Here is a 20,756-nt window from a genome sequence, read left to right on the forward strand (position 1 = left end):
CCTAACCTCATAGCCATACTAGCCTTAACACATGTATACTAATACACTAGCTTAATACAATTATACACATAGGCATGTAGGCTTCAACAGAACTTGGCTCACTAGCCTAATTAACATGTACTAGCTTAACAACCTAAGAATCATATGTACATATATATTATAATGTGAGGATCAAACCTAGGGTATCACACTCCCAAACAATCAACTATTTGTATCTTAAGTTATGTCCTTTCTTACATACATTTTGTTGGTAATCAGTAGGTCAGAATTTCTCCTTAATTTTTCTCATCATATTCCTCTAGATTTGAATATTCTCCTACTAGTTGTCTACCATTTCCTTCTCTAGCATATTCTACCAATGTGTAGCATGCCCCTTTAACTTCTCCAAGGAAAATATAATGTGATTGGAGTTTTGAACATTTTCATACTCAAAGTACCTTTTAAGCTCTCAAGTTCAATCAACGAGAGACTTGGACTTTAAACTACCACCACGGCATGGAACTTGCACCATTGTGCTACATTTATCCTTCATAAAGGAAATAAAAGATAATAATGTGTCCACTTCCATAGCATTTCTCTCTTCTTCAATCTCATCTTTCAACTTTGAGATTTTTTCAACATCACCAAGTCTATTATTTTCTAGATCCTTTCTTATTTTGCTGAGTTCCTCAAATTCCCAATTCCTAACATCTCCTTATGCTTCTCCTCTACATAGTATCACTTTTACAAGTTGTCTAGTGGCCCTCAAGCAGACTAAAATTCAGAAGCGTTGACTAGGATTGGTCTCTCACAACTTGCCTTGCAACAATTTCACTAAACAAATCCTCTTAGGTCCTTCCAAAACCATGTGTGATAGAAGAACTAACAACAAACCATTATTAGGATCTTAAATCAACTTCATTACCACTTAATGTAGGGGAGCATGTAATCCTATACATAGTCAATGATAGGTACCGAGTCTCTACCCACAAATTGTAGTACTACTTGTATGATATTGTTAACAAAATTTAAAATTTCACAAATGCATTCAATAATTGAGAGTTACAAAAAAAAAGACAAAGGACAACAACACATTTTCATTTCTTATTCATATAGACATCAATACGTTCTTACAGTGCATCCACATTACTACTATGTAGTATGACTTTGCATACATGTTGTCTATTTACCATTAGACATAACTAGTTGTTTCTTTTCTCTTTGTTCCTCCATTCCTTCCCAACTTCACATTGTCTTCTCCCTTCAGATATTTTCCTCTTATTTAGTTCTTTTTTCTAATCCTCCATTTGTTCCTTTCTCTTAAATGATGGTCTCGAAGCTGGATAGTCATAATAGATCAACTTTTTCGTCTATTTCCCAAACTTGTTATCATTTCCTCATATAAGTAGTCCATTGATTTGCCACAAAGTCTTGTAAGACATGTTGAATCACAAAAAGGAAGATTTTTTGTGTTGCAGTATAATTACAACATTTTAACAACATGGCGGATTCATGGCACTATAAAAAAAATAATAGAGTTGTAACATTTTCTACCATTGGTGGAGTCACGACAAGGTAGAGTGGAAACACTGTAATAGAAATGGAAAAGTCGTGGCATTATAATAGCAAGGAAAATCCACAACATTGTAAAAACAAGGTAGAATTGTAGCTCCAGACCAATAAGGTGAGATCATATCACCGTGATAACAAGGTGAAGTCTGAACAATGTAACAACAATGGTGGAGTTGCAACACTGTCACAACGAAGTGAAGTCATAGCACTATTAAAGCAAAGTGGATTTGCATCACTATTGCAAAAGTATTATTTCATTCTCTAACTACTAACATAAATTTATCGATTGAAATTGCTATAGGCAAAAGATGCTCTTGCATCAACATTCAAGTAGACCCTTTTATTACTTTTATAATGTGACAATATGGTAGAATATTAAAATGAAAATTTTACATTTTTACTATTAAAATGTTACAATATGCCACACTTTTATAATCAACCTAATTGTCAACCTCAAACATAACCTCATATATTGTTTTCTTCAAAAATTTTCCTCTAAATGCCAGAATGTGATATAATGTTAAGTTGACCACATCATCAACATTTTACTGTTACACATATCGTAATATGGAAATCAACATCTTATTTTCATAATATGACACAATATTGTAATCAAACCAAATGTCATAATATCGTAGTATGACATTTAAGATGATGTCAACTTTTGAATATCTCAATGTGACAAAAACATTAAGAACTATAAGAATGCAACCTATGCCTTCAAGAACATTACAATGCAACACGAACAATAATAATTGTTAAAAAAACACATAACCTTTAATAGATGTTCTAATAAAACATAACCATTTAAAAATTTCATATTATATCAAGATTAATGAACACGAGCCCTAATAATTGTTAAAAAAACACATAACCCCTATCGATGTTTTAATGAAACATAACCATTTAAAAATATCACAATACATCAAGGATAATGCAACATGAGCCCTAATAATTATTAAAAAAAACACATAATCCATAGATGTTCTAATGAAACATAAACATTTAAAAATACCATAATACATCATAACCTTTGATAAACATATAACATAAGATAGTCTCCTGAACAATAAAAGATGAACATAACCTTTGAAAAATGTTATTATGGGAAATAACCATTGGTACATACCACATTATAAAGTAACTATTTTCAAATTATGAAATAACTATTTATAAAATTTATCTTAATTTTACAAATTATGATCCTTCCTCCCTTCCCGCAAAAAACTCATGATATTATCCTCTCAAAACACACGTGATCGATAGAAGGTATGACTAGTCTATGACAAATTATAAATGTTCTTGACGCATTCATGCGTAAATTAATAACGTCAGGCTCGCAAAGAGGAGATCTAACCATCGGATTCTAAAGTGAAACGATTTAAGTGTGCTCCATATTTCTATCAACCGTGAGATCGAGAACTGGTCACAGTTCATTTTTTCCGGCTATAATAAAACATGGGGAAGGGCAAGAGTATGTGGAAAACAGGTATACGCGCTATATAATTAATAAAGCAAGACGATTTATACATGCGGTAAATAAAAGTAAACCCGACAAAACCAAAATCAGAATGTACACTACTAGGCTGATCTTCGTCAATACTGTCGTTTACGTAACTATTACAACTCTTATTAATGAAACGTTTCAACTTTGCATACTGGAAGGTTATGTATGTCTCTCAACCGTGAGATGGAGAACTGGTCACAGTTTTTAGTTTTTTATTTTTATTTTTCAACCATAGGAAAACATGCGGAAGGGGAAGAATCTGTGGAAAACAAGCATACACGCTATAGAATTAGTGATGCAAGCATCTGAGGTTTTATCCACGCAGAATTAAAAGTAAACGCAACAAAATCAATATATTCGTACCACTACCGCGTTCTTATTACAACTCTTACAACTCTTGTTATTGCCATTTCGTTGAAAAGTTCCAGTCCTAATTCTCCTCTGCTCAATCACTGATTTCAATCCATATTAACAATCCTTCACTAACTCTCACCAACCCCAGAAACCTATACTGATTGTAGAAGAAGTCTCTGTTGCCATTGGAAATTTACTTATATAAATCCTCGCGGGGCTCAGTTCCTCTCCAGTACATTGCATTGGTCTTCTTCTTTATCTGTCACGAAAATTCATTTGGACAGAGGTCGCTTGCTGTTTAAGAAAGTTTGTGATACCTGGAGAAGTTGAGTTGAGTTCAAACAGTTTTAATTACGAAGCAGAGAAAATACAAATCGGTTTTGTCAGCTAATAGCTCTCAAAGATTGGCTATACAATGGCAGAATTAGGGTTGAAGCGACCGCATGTCAACAAAATGCTGTCATTTTCAGCGAAGCTAATTTTTCTGTTGGTGGTGTGCCTGAACCTTTTCACTGCTACAGCCATGGGAAGCATACATCGATACACGTTTGATGTAAGTGTCTCAGTTTTTGACCTCCAACCGTTTTTGCATGATTGGTTTCATTCCATTTCCAATATTGTGTCCTAGAGTTAGGAAACTGATGATATCTGGTTGTGTGAAGATTGAATCCATGTCCGTAACAAGGCTGTGCCAGACACACTGTAAATGTGTTAGAAAACCTGCACATATGAATCTAGCTAGTAAAGGTTGAACACACAGCTTTGCAGAGCAAAAACACTAAAAAAAATCGAAAGAACAAAAGAATGGTTCATTAGAAAATAGGTTACAATGCTAATGATATAGCACTATTTGGTGAAGATCCCAAGGTAATGCACCATAGTGGTGATCAATGAGAAGACTCAACACCTACAACAAGTTCCGGAGATAACTAACTAGTTGCAGAGTGAAAGAAGAAGCAAATCAAGGAGTAAATCATGCAGAAGAACTAACCAGTAGTGGAGTTAAAGAAGGAGAAAATCAAGGAGTAAATCATGCAAAAGGAATCTTGCATGTAGTCCCATGCTCTCACTGAGAGTCCGCATGTAGATGTGTAGTAGTTCCAACACCCCCCCTAAACACCACTATGGGGAAAAATAGAAAATGGGCCCTGGCAACTAAGGCCAAAGGTCACCAAAAACACAATGCAACTTGTACTAAAATTGAGGAAAGAGGGAAAACCTCGTGGGAAACCCCCCCCCCCTCAAAATACAATGTAATCAAAAGAAAAGAGGAAGAAAAGACAATTGCTAAGCAATTGTGTCCTTCACTCCAAGACGATCGCGTAGAGAGAAAAACTTCTGCTTAGTGAATGTCTTGGTGAAGATGTTTGTAGTCTGTTCTGCTGAGGGACAGAACTGCAAATCAATGACCTGATCATGTACTAAGTATCTAATGTAGTGCATATGGATCTCTATGTGCTTCGTCCGTTGCTGCTGTACTGGATCCCTGCAAAATTTGAGAGTGCTCTGGTTGTCACACTAGATGACAATGGGCTGGTGGAACTGGACACCCAACTTAGTGAGGAAGTGCTGTAGCCATAGAACCTGAATGGTGATGTTGACTACTCCTCTGTACTCGACCTCAACTGAAGAGAGAGCAATAGCAGCTTGCTTCTTGCTCGACCAATAGATAGGGCCAGATCCTAGACTGAGTGAATATCCGGAGGTGGACTTGCGATCAATGTTGTCTCCCACCCAATCAGAATCTGTGAAGCCAAGGAGATTCAATTCAGTGTCTGCTGCATAGTGAATCCCGAAGGTGATGGTGACCTGCACATATCAGAGGACGCGTTTGGCAGCATTTCAGTGTAGCTCATGCGGCTCCTGCATGTATCTGGAAACTGCCCCTACTGCATATGAGATATTTAGTCTGGAGTGGGTGAGGTACAATAAGCTCCCCACTAGCTATCGGTAGAGAGTGTTGTCAACTAATGGAGTGTCACCTCCATCCTCAAGGCAGACCCCAGACAGAAAAGGAGTCGATGCTGGGTTGCAGTCAGTCATGCGAAATCTCTTGAGGAGATCTCGTGCATACTTAGCCTGAGAAAATTTGATGCCTTTGGCATCCTGGCTAATCTCAAGACCAAGAAAGAAGTGTAATGGACCCATGTCAGTCATCAAGAACCTATCATGCAAGGCCCTCTTGACTGTAGCAATCACTGAAGCCGAGCTGCCGGTGATTAGGAGATCATCCACATACAAAACTAAGATAAGAAGAGAATCATGTGTCCTGAGCATGTAAACATTCGGATCAGACTTACATCTTTCAAAGTTTTGTGATAAGAGAAAAAAAATCCATCTTCGCATACCAAGCTCTCAGGGCTTGCTTAAGGTCGTAGAGAGATTTCTTCGGTCTGCAGACCAAAGATGAATCCTTAATGAAACCATGGGGCTGCTCCATGTAAATCTCCTATGATAGGTCTCCGTGAAGAAAGGCATTCTTCACATCCATCTGATGTACTTCCCATCCCTGGGTAGCCGCAATGGCAAGTGTAAGGCATATGGAATCCATCTTTGCTACTAGAGCAAAGGTCTCGTCATAATCAATGCCATGCACTTGTTGGAAGCCTTTAGCTACTAGCCTCGCTTTTCGTCTGGTGATTTGCCCATCTGCAGCACTCTTGGTCCTGTAGACCCATTTGCATCATACAAGTTTCCTTCCTGAAGGAAGGGGGACCGGATCCCAAGTCTAGTTCTCGAGGAGGGAGTTATACTCCTCCTCCATGGCGGACTCCCAAGATGGATGCCCAGCAGCCTCAGCATAAGACTGTGGATCAGAAGACTGAACCAAATGACAATGCTAAGATGGCGATGGTTCGGTGGCAGTGAGGACAAGAGGAGGCTCAATAAACTCTGAACTAGTCCTCTGAAAATCAGAATTATCCCCCACAAGACCATTTCTAGCAGCGGAGTGGTCTTGTGCATATATTTCACGTAAGCTCCTTGTTTTCTGATTTATGACAGGGGAATATGATTCACTTCTGGAAGCCCGATCTGGATTTGGATGTGGATCATCATTTGCATGCACTAGATTTGTATCTGAAGACTCTGTCTCTGCATCTGCATGCTCTACCTCGGTATCTGCATGATCTGTATCTGCATCTGAGTGTACTGAGTCATCATCTCGGACATGAGGTAGATAAAAGGTGTTTGCATGCGGTAATTGAGGTGCATGCGAGAGACTTTCCTCAAATTTGACACTTCGCTCAATGATGAGCTTGTCTGTAGAGGAAATCAAGAGTCAGTATCCCTTCACACCATCAGGGTATCCAACAATGATGCACTCAATGCTCTATGGATCAAAAGCTTTCCTCTTTTCAGAGGGGATCCTGGCCCATGCTCGGGAGCTGAAAACACGGAAGTGGGTGACCTCTGGTTTAGTGCCGCTCCAAGCCTCAAAGGGGGTCTGATCCTTGACAAACCTATGAGGAGATCTGTTCTGGATGTAATTAGCACAATTAAGTGCTTCGGCCCATAGCTTATGAGGTAGTGACTTAGCATGCAACATGCAGGAAGCCATCTCTTTGAGAGATCAGTTCTTTCTCTCGGCAACTCCATTTTGTTGCGGAGTGTATGGAATTGTGTACTGCAACTGTATGCCGGACTGAAGGCAAAGGTTCTGAAGTGTTGTGTTAACATATTCCCCCCCATTGTCTGTACAGAGGGCTTTGATCTTTCTCTCCGACTGTGTCTCAACTAGTGCTTTGAAATCTTCAAAGTGTGCAAAAACTTCAAATTTGGCCGTGAGAAGATACACCCAAGTATACCGTGAGAAATCATTAATAAATGTAAGCACATACCTTGCTTTGTTGATGGAAGGATGAGGAAAAGGCCCCATGAGATCACTATGGATCAGATGTAGAGGAGAGGATGCTTTGTGAGTCTTGCGGGTGTCAAACTTTTCTCTAGGATGTTTGCCAAGGACACACCCTTCACAAACTCCTTTGGAGAAACTGATATTTGGCAAGCCTTCCACCATCTCATTTTTGCTTAGCTGCTGCATATACCTGTAATTTAAGTGACCAAACCTCTTGTGCCAAAGCCTACTACTATCATCAACATGTGTAGGCAATTAGGAGGATTCAGATTCAATAAATTTAGAAAATGTATACAGTCTGGCTCCATTGTTTACCTCACGAGTTGCAATTTTGGAGCTGCTATGTAGGTCATATATGTTCACTGCATCTGGAGTGAATTCCACTCTCTTTCCGGTGCCGGAATGAGTGATCTGATAAACTGAAAGCAGGTTTACCAAAAGTTTTGGAACATGAAGCACATCTTCAAAGTTTCTGTGTAAAAGTTCCACTCTACCTTTTCCGGTGACCTCAATAGGTGAGTCATCTCCCATGAAGATGGGAGGTCCTTTACATGCATCCAAAGAGGAATAGACTTCCTTTGCAGTAGCCATATGATGTGATGCACCAGAATCTATAATCCATGCATCAGGAGAAGAATTAATTGCAACTAAAGCATGAAAATTGTTACCTTTCCCGTGTGGCAGATCCTCAATTTTCTTCTTGGCGCCCTGAGGGATGTGGTCTCCAAGGTTGTGCTTCTGAAAGATTTCTGCCATTTGGTTAATTTGTTTCTTCATGCAAGAGGATTCTAGATGGAATCCTCTTTGAAAGTAGGTGCATCTGTTTCCTTTCTTCCCTTTCTCATTTCTCGAGTCGGAGGAGTCATTGAAGGGCTTGGTGTACCCTTCCTTCTTTGGATGGGAATGCGCTTTTCCCTTGTCTTTTTGCTGTTGATTTTTCTGATTTGAATTAGATCTGTGATTTTTATTGTGGCTGCCATCATGCACAGCAAGTGCATGCGCTTTTGGAGGTTTGATTTTCCCATGCCAATGAGTTTATCTTGCTCAAAAATAAGGGACTCCATAAATTCTTTGAGAGAAGGCATAGTGTAGAATTTACCTGTTGCGAGCCTTACTGAATGAAATGTAGACACAAAGATGGAGTATTCCAGTCCGAGCTTTGACATAATAGAGAGAACTTCGCGACTCTCCTCCTTGGATTTGTCAATTCCACAACCCTTGAGTTGTAGCAATAAATCATTATATTTGGTGAAGAAGTCTTGAATTCTGTCATAGTTCCGTGGATCCAATGAGAGCAGCTCCACTTCGAGCAGATGTCCTTTCATCTCATCCTGTTTCCCGTAGAGATCTTCAACCTTTTTCCAAATCTCATTGGGAGTATTGCAGGCAGATAGATGAAACTGCAACTCTGGAGAGATGCACATGCATATGGATCCATGGGCCTCATCCATACGGTTGAGGTACTTGGATTTCTCTATGGCTGAAGTGGGTTCCACTTCTGTAGCCATGGTAATCCTGTACAACCCTTTATGACGAAGGTATCGAGCCATTTGGTCCTTCCATTTGTGATAGTTGTACGGTGTTAGGATCGATGCTTTGGGAAACTCCATTTTTCTGTCGATCTTCGATCTCCAAGCTGTAATACATGCAAAATAAAGTACTGGTGCGCCTTTTATCTAGCAACCTGTGGGCTCGGATACCATGTAAATGTGTTAGAAAACCTGCATAGATGAATCTAGCTAGTAAAGGTTGAACACACAGTTTTGCAGAGCAAAAACACTAAAAGAAAATCGAAAGAACAAAAGAATGGTTCATTAGAAAATAGGTTACAATGCTCATGATATAGCATTACTGGGTGAAGATCCCAAGGTAATGCACCATAGTGGTGATCAATGAGAAGACTCAACACCTACAACAAGTTCCGGAGATAACTAGCCAGTTGCGGAGTGAAAGAAGGAGCAAATCAAGGAGTAAATCATGCAGAAGAACTAACCAATTGCGGAGTTAAAGAAGGAGCAAATTAAGGAGTAAATCATGCAAAATGAATCTTGCATGTAGTCCCATGCTCTAACTGAGAGTCCGCATGTAGGTGTGTAGTAGTTCCAATACACACATCATAATTACAGTGAATGGACAGTTTCCCAGTCCAACACTCCATGTTCACAGTGGAGTGGAAGTCGGCAACAAGGCCCAGTATAACGCCACCATTCACTGGTCTGTAATCTGTAATGGTCTATCGTTCTTGTCTCCGTATTAAATAATGATGAATTCGTTTCTTATGCATAACACTCCATATTTATATATTTGCAGGCATCGAATACGGCAGTTCCGCACAGGGTGGGCTGATGGACCTGAGTTTGTAACCCAATGCCCCATTCACCCTGGTGGAAGTTACATTTACAAATTCAAAGTCCCTCGTCAAGAAGGGACCCTCTTGTGGCATGCTCATAGTTCATGGCTTAGAGCTACAGTCTATGGAGCCTTAATTATCTATCCCAAGAGGGGAACTGCTTATCCCTATACTGTCCCGGATAAACAGTTTCCCATCGTTCTGGGTATGCAGCTTTAACGATACCGGTGTGCTGTTTTGAAGCAGTAATATCTAATTAAATAATCAAATAGAGTGGTAACTTGATCATAATATGTATTGTAATTCGTTTGTGCTTTGACAGGACAATGGTGGAATTCAAATCCCATTGACGTTGTGAATGAAGCCACACTCACAGGAGCTGCCCCCAACATTTCATACGCTTATCGCGCATATTCCAGTGGGCAAGGAGTTGCCTTCGATAACACCACAACCACTGCCATTTTGGAATACGTTGGAGTTAACTCCACTTCCTCATCTCCACAGATGCCCGATTTACCGTTCTTTAACGACACTAAATCTATGACACAGTTCAACGCGGCTCTGAGAAGCTTGGCCTCGCCCCAGCACCCAGTCTCTGTCCCTCAGACTGTTGAAGAGAATCTGCACTACACTGTGGGAATTGGGTTGTTCAATGGAACAAGATTGGAAGCAAGTATGAATAACTTTTCTTTTGTTCTGCCATCAACGGTGTCAATGCTTCAAGTACACTATTTTGGCATAAAAGGCGTATTCACCGAGAATTTCCCGGATAACCCTCCTCTGCAATTCAATTATACCGCAGAGAATATAAGCACAAGCCTGTGGTCTCCTGTAAAAGACACGAGAGTGAAAGTGCTGAAATACAACACAACGGTGCAAGTGGTACTTCAGGGAACGAATATCGTTGCTGGTGAAAGCCACCCCATTCATCTCCATGGCTATGACTTCTACATCGTGGGAACAGGATTCGGTAATTACAATCCAAGAAGAGACCCAAAACACTTCAACCTGGTTGATCCCCCAAAGCGCAACACTGTAAACGTTCCAGTCAATGGATGGACGGCTATAAGATTTGTAGCCGACAACCCTGGTAAGCGTACATACATCCACATAGTTTCATATGACACATATCTATGTTTGATGTCATTTTTTTTGAATACATGGTTTCATCCTACACTTCATATCGTACATGGATTATGAGAGGCATTTATATTGTTTTAATTGGTCATTTGTTTTGAAAACGCAGGTGTCTGGATGTTCCATTGCCATCTGGATGTACACGTAACGTGGGGTTTGGCCATGGTCTTTGTAGTTGAGAATGGACCAGATTATGGATCCAGCCTTCAGCGGCCTCCGCCAGATCTTCCACGCTGCTCAGAAATTGAGCAGCAACTTATCTTACCAAACGTCGACAGCAGCACAACGAGTTAATTACTTTATTCCAGCCACATTAAACTATTTGTTTAGGACTTTGCAAAGGCATTCGTACTCACCATATTCAATTTTATACTTTTCCTTTCCCGTCCAAATAATGAGTTTGCAAAGCCATTCGTCCTCGTAGTGTTTAATCATTCCGGAGAAGATAAATTCTTTTCCAAATTGAATGCTCTTAGTTTTTAATCATTCAAGAGAAGATAAATTCTTTTCCTTCGGAATTGAATGCTCCATTTTATATTGTTTAAAAGACAACTATTACATTGTATTTAGCGATACCTTTGTTATCATTCATATTTGACTGCTTTACTTTGTCATCACGGTGTTCCTTAAAGATATTTCAATGGTCGATTTTATATTTTCTACGCAGAGCATATTAATAGTGCTGAACAGAATATCTGTTGATATCATGTTAATTCGAGTTTCAGTTGAAGCGTAAGCATTTTAGTAAATTTATATCAAGATTTATTTTATAATTAATGTATTAAATTTGGGAGTGAGATGAATTTTTATCATCGTATTGTTATATCAAATTTTGTTTATTAGATTGCAACTTTGAATTTTGTTTGATACATTGTGATATTAATATTTATTACAATATTTATTTGTCGCATTGTGATGTAATCTTTGGACATTATGGTTTTATATGGTTAATTATGGTTGGTAATGGGTGAACATTGTTCACTACATGGTTGTCAATGTTTAACTATAGATGAATATGGTTGACCATGTTAACTATGGGTAATTATGGTGACCATAGGTGAACTCGTTTGACCACAATTGAATATGGTTCTTCTATTTAAAGCAATTATAAAAAACATATTGAAAATTAAATATTGAAAAAGCTTAAATATTAATAATATTATCTTATATATTAAATTTATTATCTAAAGTTATTAAATTTACAAAAAAAAATTCGGCTAAGATCACATGAGACATCATTTGTCGACGAGTTTCGAACCAACCAGTGTGGTTCATCGTCAGGACAAGTTCTATCGTATGAACCACACTGGTTGGTTCGAAACTCGTCGACAAATGATGTCTCATGTGATCTTAGCCGAATTTTTTTTTTGTAAACTTGATATGGATCACAGAAGCCTAAACTCTACTATTGAAAGTTATTAAAGTTAAATTTATTAATTATAATTACTATATTAATTTATATGGCCATGTTAGCTTGTTGGCTATGGACATGATGCTTATAGTTGACTATGAATATGTTGTGCATGATGTCTCTAATTAACTATAAACATGTTGTACATACCATCTATCATTAATCATAATCATGGCAGAAGATACTTTTTTTTCAATTAAGTAGCATTCCCTCAACTAACTACTTTCTCAATTGCACACAATGGTTTTTCGCAACTATAATTTACAAAACTACTACTTTAACAAGACTCAACATGGCTTCAATGGCATGGTTTTGAGAGGATTATTTTTATTTAGACAATGGTTATGGTTTCACTCCTATCACTAGAGATTCAAATGGTGGCTAGGGTTTCATTCCTATGGCTAGGGATTCAAATGGAGGCTAGGGTTTCACTCATGTGGCAAGAGTTACATTTAAGAATAATTATTACACTTACGTGATTAAAGGCAACATTTGATTCACACTACTTCTAAGTGAGAGTGTAAGTGAGTTTACCTTTGCATGTAGTGAGTGAGCTACATGGAACCAAACGTGGTGTACGTGAGTGATTGGTTCGACTGTGAAATTGTAGGTGAGTAAAGAATCTACTAATTAATACTAATTAATATGTCTATAGTAGAAGTAAATTGAGTTAAAAATTTTGTAATGATTGCTTGAATGCAATAGCATTTATGGTAAACTATCACCCATTTTTTAATTCTTGGGCTAATATTATGATATTAGGATGTTAATGATATGATAATTTCTATATGGTTGTTACAATTGAAGTTTTTTCTACATGTTATTGTGACAAATTGCATAGTTTGAAATCTAATTAAAATTTAATGAAGACATGATTGTATTTTAATGTATGTCTTTTAAGTGAGGTGCTTTGTAATTATACTATGTACTAATGATCTATTGATTATGCATATGAACTTTTTTGTGTGACAATCATTAAATATTCTAAATTCCTATAATAAATTAAATAGATTTTAAAAAATAAACACTAAATTTTTAAATACCATGATTTCCAAATGAAATGAGAAAAAAAAATTGAACAATTATATGATAAATTATTAAAAATAATTTAATATAAATTTTGTTAATAAAAATAAAGATAAAAAAATATATAAAATATAATTATAATATGTTAATTTATTTGTGCTTTATCTTTATCTTTATAACAATTTCTTTTCATCCTCTTAAACTATAACATAAAATCTATTTTCCTCTTCCATAAATATATTATAACATTAAAAATTATATATTACCTTTCAAATTTATATTTAAATAAATAAATAAAATACTTGAGATCTGTTCATTCAACTTGTCTTGACGATGAACCACTCTGGTTGATTCGAAACGCGTCGACAAATGAAATGCCATGTGATTTACGCTGAAAATTCTATCGTAAAAATAAAATACTTTTAAATTCAACTTTTGGTTTCATGTACTTATTTAAGTTTTAGTTATATTCAATACTAATCACTATTCTACCTCTATTGTCTTGATTAGGAAAACATCTGCTAAATCCTCAAGGAGTATAGAAGAGGGCCTCACAAGACAAGGTTTGTCAAGGAACAAAGGTATGCCTTAAACTACAAAACATTGATCTCTTCATAATAAAGGTTTATTCATTCGATAATATATTACAAATATCGTTATGTCTAATTGTATTAAATCATAATGATTCTTGCTTTGAGTGATTCATCATTTCATAAATCCACCCTCCTCATGTTTTTGATTGATTATATTGAACCCTAGAAAGGTTCTCTGGAAAACCCTAACATAAGGGTATGATAATGTGTTAAACCCTAGTCTGCTTAGGGTTTCTGGAAATGCTATTTGAATTTTTTTATGATGCTTGGGGTTTTGGTATGATCATGAAAACCTAACTTGTTATGGTTGAATGATGTTGTCTAAGATCCCAAACCTTCGAATTTTTGTTATAGCAGGGTTTGCATTGTTATGTTATGAAACCCTAAATATTTAGGGTTTGGTTAGGCCTATGAGCAAAATCCTTATTATGCCTTTAGGTTAAGATCCTAGGAATGAAACCCTAGGTGTATATGTGTCCATCTGGTCAAAACACTAGCTTGGTCTAGGTCGATATATGTTTAATGTATTAATATTTCTTGATATATGATATGCTTATGCATGATAACAAATTCCTAGATATGTGTGTTGACCTAATTATTGATGGTTATAAGTCTTAGGGTTTAATATAAGCCATTTTCTCAGTTTGATATTCTAGGATGATGGTGTTTGGGAAATATTGGGTTTTGTAGCTAAACCCTAATAGTAGTTAAATTCTCTGGTATGTGTGATATGACAACCTTGAATCTATGAATCTATATAGTGATTTTTGAGATTGTGTAAATGAGAAATCTACGGTGTACATCAAACCTTAGTAGAAGCTAGTTATGTTTTTGATTAAGCTACGATCAGTTTTGATTTTTGAATCTATTGTATGAAATCTAGTATATGAATGAAATCCTAGTGACGATTCCATCATAGGAATTCCTATAGTTGTCAGACACTATACTTGTTTGAAATTTTTCTAGTGTTTGCTATATAGAACTTTTCATATCATTTAAATAATATTGAAACCCTGGAAGAGCTTAATATTTTGGTTTATTGATGTGATTTAGGGTTTGTAACAAAATATGGGCAGGAAGTTGAAGTATAGTATCTTGCTAATTATGTTTGTAAAGTTTAATGCTTCTATTATTATAAGATTTTAATATGGCTAACTTCATGCTTCTATAGTTGTGGTTGTACTTTCTATCTAAGTTGTGCAGGTACGTTGTACTCAAGACGGCGAAGATGATCACAAGTAAAGTTGATGCGATAAGAATGATATACGAATGACTATGATAAAAAAGATGGAATCCATGAAAGATTATCCAATAAGAATCTAAACTCTGTGGGTTAAGAGGGATTTTGGATAGAAGAAATCTCCTCGAGATTTAGAGGGAGCCTGGATAGAGGAAATCTATGTGGTTGAGAGGGAGGGCATATCATAGTTTTGATTGGAGAATGCATTTTGAAGGATATGTTGCTGCATGTGAAGTAGGAAAGGAAAGTGTATTATTGAGGAATCTTCTGTAAAATATTTAATTGATAGTCCTACTGTGTTAAGAAGCAACATCAATTTTTTGAAAGACCCCGAAGGTTTGTGTTTGTTTATGAACATGTGAAACTATATTATTGATCGGGGTTGTGTTTGTACAGGTAAATCTCTCAAAGATTTTGATAGCATGTTGGTTACCGATTAGTTTGAACAAGCGAGATTTGTTATCCTTGATCTACTGGATCAAGGAGTGTTGAGGCTTTGTGAGTGAAGCATTGCCTTAGAGGACATATAGCTGACACTTTATGTTAATGTCTAGGTCCCGAAGTTGGGAGGGTGGTGTTGGTCATAGAGCTCTAACCTCAAATAGACACCTATATACTTGGGTTGATGGTTAGTAAGTAAACATTATGGTACCTAGAGAGGCTGAAATCTTGAGTCCATTATAGTCCCACTTAGATAGATTTCCCTAGTCAGGAATCTACTCCATGGAATTGCAGTGCCTAAACTGTTGAGAGACAAATGAATAAATATCCCTCTTTAGGAATCTTGTCCATGGAATTGTGATGCCCAAAAATCCTTCATTCTTCATATAGTTGAGATCTTCCTTGTACTTATATATGATGAATACCTCCCTAGTTAATAGGAAGTGTTAGAAAATGTAACTAGGTTCGGTCTTCATTAATGTATTTGAGTCATCATGTAATATACTTCTCAAAAGAAGAAAGAAAATTATTATTATTGTTATTATTATGACTTATTAAAACATGAATTTCATGCTTGGGTCATCATGTTTTAGGTCAAAGTCCCCATTGATGACTTCTAGGATTTATTTTGAGTTAATAGAGTCATTATACTTTTAAAGAGACCCTTCTTGGATTTTTGAATCATGTAAAAAGATTTAGTATTGAGTAAAAAATGAAATATGTTGCCTCCACACCAAGTCGGCCTCAAGGAGGGCTATTCAACCTCACTTAAAGGTTATAAAAGAAGCAGTTCAAATTCATTTGGAGTAGAACATCTCAAACAAGTTTGATATCTCTTTGGAAGCCAGAAAAAGTTCAAAGTGAAGGAAGAGGGATAAAGAAGTGTGAATTTGGTAAAGGTTAAAGAAGAAAGGACAATCGAAATTTTGGTGCATCTCTCTCTCTCCCTTGTGCCCTAGATTGGAAGATTGAAGATCTAATTTCTCTTGTTGATGTCGCTACCAGTTGCTACATGTTGTTGCCACTAGAACAAGTATAGTTTGAAGTTGTTGTTGTCGAGTGTTTTTGCCTCAAGAAGTTGTATTGGGCCAAGATCAAAGTTCCTAAGTCAAGATCCAAGTCTTCCAGCCAAGATCAAAGTCTCCAAAGCAAGGTCGAAGTTACTGGGTCCAAGAAAGTGTTGCATAGTGTTACTGTTGTTTCCAGGTCAAATAGGATCATCTGCAAAGGAAGAAGAATGTTGAATTGGTGTGGAGGAAAGTTTGTGTCAAGGTCTAGATTCTTGGATTATCTCGAGAAAGCTATTGAAGGAAGAACTACTGACTGGGTTTTCCCTTAGAGACGGGTTTTTCCTTGGTTGTGTGCTTATATCTGGTGTCCGTTGATTTATGTGTTATTGTTTTGGTAATTTCTTGATGAACTAAAAACGAAAGAAGATATAAAGGAAATCTAATAAGAAATCAATAACATCACAAATAATTATCAAGTACAAGAAAATATTTCTTCCTTTCTTATTTTCTAACAAGGATAAGGGATGGAAACTCCAAAGTAGGGTAGGATATGATGTGAATGTTTTATCTGAGGTAAATGGTTGTAACAATTTTTGGAAGAGGAAGCTTCCAAAATTTCTCTCTTTCTCCTGAATTTATAGAACTAATGCAGGTGCAAAGGGGAGCAAGTTGTAGGTGATTAACGTAGGCCACAATGGAGCAACCTATAGGTGAATGCTATCCAACAAGAGGCCAATGAGCATTGGTCCTAAAACTGACTCAGATGATGCAGTTTCAGACATAAATTATGGGGAATGAAAGAGACATGCTTAGGGATTTGTGTAATATGATGACAAGGGAGAATAAGATGTTGATATACCCCATTAGGAGGCCTATTTATCGGATGTGACAAAATGGCCTATAACAAGTATCACATCCCCATGAGGCGATAGAACATAGGGTAGTGCAATCCATTCTCTATGCCTATAGTCAATCACTGTTTGCTACTACTTATCGATGGATTTCCAACCCTGCTTGTCAGGGATGTTTGAAGTCTTGTGGTTTCCAGGTGTTCCAACTACCCTTAATAGTCTCCAGGTACACTCTAGTCCCATATGGAGACACCTATCCCAACACTTCTTCCAAAAGGGTTCCATCCTTCCCCTCATAAACCTAAGGAGAACTGCGGCCATACCAATACGCACCTAACGTTCTTAGGGTAAAATAGCTAGGGGACCTCTTGTTCTCCCCAGAACCAACACCATAGTTATCCCCTTATAAGCTCTAATGGAAAGGGAGGCTCCCTTTACCTTTTATTTATAGTTAGGGATAACTAATATTATGTTAAAATATGTTAAAATATCTTTGAACATCATCTCATAAAGTTATTTTAACAATATTAAAAAATAATAGTTATCTGGATCATGAAATATGTCTTGGTTCCACCCCTCACCTTTCTTTCCTGTTGAGTCCTATTCCCCCCATGTTATTTCTATCCCCTCGTCTATGGCCATGATGTCATTTATTAATACATATACATTTACATGGTACACCTACTAGGCTTGCTAGCCTTTTAGATCATAGCCTCTCTGTCCTAAGCTCATCGGCATACTAGCCTTAACACATGTATACTAATGCACTAGCTTAATACAATTAAACACATATGCATGCAAACCTCAACAGAACCTGGCTTACTAGCTTAATTAGCATGTACTAGCTTAACAACCTAAGAATCATATGTACATATATATTATAATGGGGGGATCAAACCTAGGGTATCACACTCCCAAACAATCAATCATTTGTATCTTAAGTTATGTCCTTTCTTACATACATTTTGTTGGTAATCAATAGGTAATAATTTCTCAATTTTTCTCATCATCTTCCTCTTGATTTTAATCTTCTCCTACTAGTTTTCTACCATTTCCTTCTCTAGCATATTCTACCAATGTGTAGCACGCCCCTTTAAATTTTCCAATGAAAATATAATGTGATTGGGGTTTTGAACATTTTCATACTCAAAGTACCTTTTAAACTCCCAAGTTCAATCAACGAGAGACTTGGACTTTAAAATACCACCATGGCTTGGAAATTGCACCTTTGTGCTACCTCCATCCTTCATAAAGGAAATAAAATATAATAATGTGTCCACTTCCATAGCATTTCTGTCTTCTTCAATCTCATCTTTCAACTTTGAGGTTTTTTCAACATCACCAAGTCTCTTATTTTCTAGATCCATTATTATTTTACATAGTTCCTTCAATTCTCAATTCCTCACATATCCTCATGCTTCTCCTCTACATAGTATCATTCTGACAAGTTGTCTAGCGGCCCTCAGCCAAACTAAAATTCACAAGCCTTGACTAGGATTGGTCTCTCACAACTTGCCTTCCAACAATTTCACTAAGCAAATCCTCTTAGGTCCTTCCAAAACCATGTGTGATAGAAGAACTAACAAGAACCATGATTAGGAGCTTAAACCAACTCCATTACCACTTAATGTAGAGGAACACATAATCTTATACATAGTCAATGATAGGAACCCAGTCTCTACCCACATATCGCAATACTACTTGTATGATATTGTTAACAAAATTTAAAAATTCACAAATGCATTCAATAATTGAGAGTTACAGAAAAAAGACAAAAGACAACAAAAAATTTTCATTTCTTATTTATATAGACATCAATATGTTCTTACAATACATGCATATTACTACTATGTAGTATGGATTTGCATACACGTTGTTTTCTATTTACCATTAGACATAACTAGTCATTCCTTTTATCTTTGTTCCTCCATTCCTTCCCAACTTCACAATGCCTTCTCCCTTTGGATCTTTTCCTCTTCTTTTGTTATTTTTTTTAATCCTCCATTTGTTCCTTTCTCTTAAATGATGGTCTCAAAGCTGGATAGTCATAATAGATCAACTTCGTCATCTATTTCCCAAACTTGTTATCATTTCCTCATATAAGTAGTCCATTGATTTGCCATAAAGTCTTGTAAGACATGTTGAATCATAATAAGGAAGATTTGTTGTATTGTAGTATAATTAAAACATTTTAACAACATGGTGGAGTCATGGCACTATAACAAAAATAATAGAGTTGTAACATTTGCTACCATTGATGGAGTCACGATAAGGTAGAGTTGCAACACTGTAATAGAAATGGAAAAGTTGTGGCATTGTAATAGCAAGAAAAAGCCACAACATTGTAAAAACAAGGTAGAATTGTAGCACTTGACTAATAAGGTGAGATCATATCACTGTGATAGTAAGGTGAACTCTGAAAAATGTAACAACAATGGTGGAGTTGCAACACTGTCACGATGAAGTGAAGTCATAGCACTATCAAAGCAAAGTGGATTCGCATTGCTATTGCAAAAATATTATTTAATTCTCTAACTACTAACATAAATTTATTGATGCAAATTTCTATAGACGAAAGATACTCTTGCATCAACATTCAAGTAAATCCTTTTATTACTTTTATAATATCACAATATGATAGAATATTGAAATGACAATTTTACATTTTTACTATTAAAATGTTACAATATGCCACACTTTTATAATCAACCTAATTTTTAACCTCAAACATGACCTCATATATTGTTTTCTTCAAAATTTTCCCTTTAAATGCCACAATGTGATATAATGTTAAGTTGACCACATTATAACCACATTATAAACACTTTACTGTTACACATGTCGTAATATTGAAGTCAACATCTTATTTTCATAATATGACACAATATTGTAATGAAACCAAATGTCATAATATCGTAGTGTGACATCTAAGATGATTTCAACCTTTGAATGTCTCAATGTGAGAAAAACATTAAGAACTATAAGAATGCAACCTATGTCGTCAAAGAACATTACAATGCAACATGAGCACTAATCATTGTTAAAAAAACACACAACCCTTGATGGATGTTCTAATCAAACATAACCATTTAAAAATGTCATAATATATCAAGATTAATGCAACATGAGCACTAACAATTGTTAAAAAAAACACATAACCCGATGAATATTTTAATGAAACATAACCAGTTAAATATATCATAATACATCAAGGTTAATGGAAGAGGAGCACTAATAATTATTAAAAGAAACACATCAATGTTAATGTTGTTAGAAATTGTAACTACTCCTGCATGTGGAGTTAGCTAAAATATAGAGAGTCAGTTAATATAGTGATTGAGTGATTGGGTGTTGAGTCAAGTTAAGTCATAGACGACTTTTAGTGTGTGGTTGCATGTCAAGATATTTTAGGCAAGTAACTAGTTGGAA

At 36.3% G+C, this 20,756-nt stretch overlaps 1 protein-coding gene across 1 annotated transcript; it reads left to right on the forward strand.

Moving 5' to 3' along the window:
* Positions 1–3,827: 3,827 nt before the first annotated feature.
* Positions 3,828–11,245, forward strand: LOC149193304 (laccase-12-like). The gene is made up of 5 exons (XM_089407282.1): positions 3,828–3,965; positions 9,358–9,482; positions 9,579–9,823; positions 9,941–10,708; positions 10,865–11,245. Exons 1-5 carry the CDS (start codon positions 3,828–3,830, stop codon positions 11,047–11,049), a joined length of 1,461 nt encoding a protein of 486 aa, XP_089263408.1. The 3' UTR covers positions 11,050–11,245.
* The last annotated feature ends 9,511 nt before the right edge of the window (positions 11,246–20,756 follow it).

The sequence above is a fragment of the Pinus tabuliformis genome, chromosome 2_2 (assembly GCF_031772625.1).
Source record: "Pinus tabuliformis cultivar Carrire ecotype Pingquan chromosome 2_2, CPIR1, whole genome shotgun sequence".
Taxonomy (NCBI): domain Eukaryota; kingdom Viridiplantae; phylum Streptophyta; class Pinopsida; order Pinales; family Pinaceae; genus Pinus; species Pinus tabuliformis.

Excerpts from the sequence above, each read along its gene's own strand:
- LOC149193304 (XM_089407282.1), top strand. The coding sequence starts at position 3,828 with ATGGCAGAATTAGGGTTGAAGCGACCGCATGTCAACAAAATGCTGTCA. Across the intron at positions 9,483-9,578 it reads TATAACGCCACCATTCACTG|GCATCGAATACGGCAGTTCC; the intron begins GTCTGTAATCTG and ends ATATATTTGCAG. Across the intron at positions 10,709-10,864 it reads ATTTGTAGCCGACAACCCTG|GTGTCTGGATGTTCCATTGC; the intron begins GTAAGCGTACAT and ends TTGAAAACGCAG.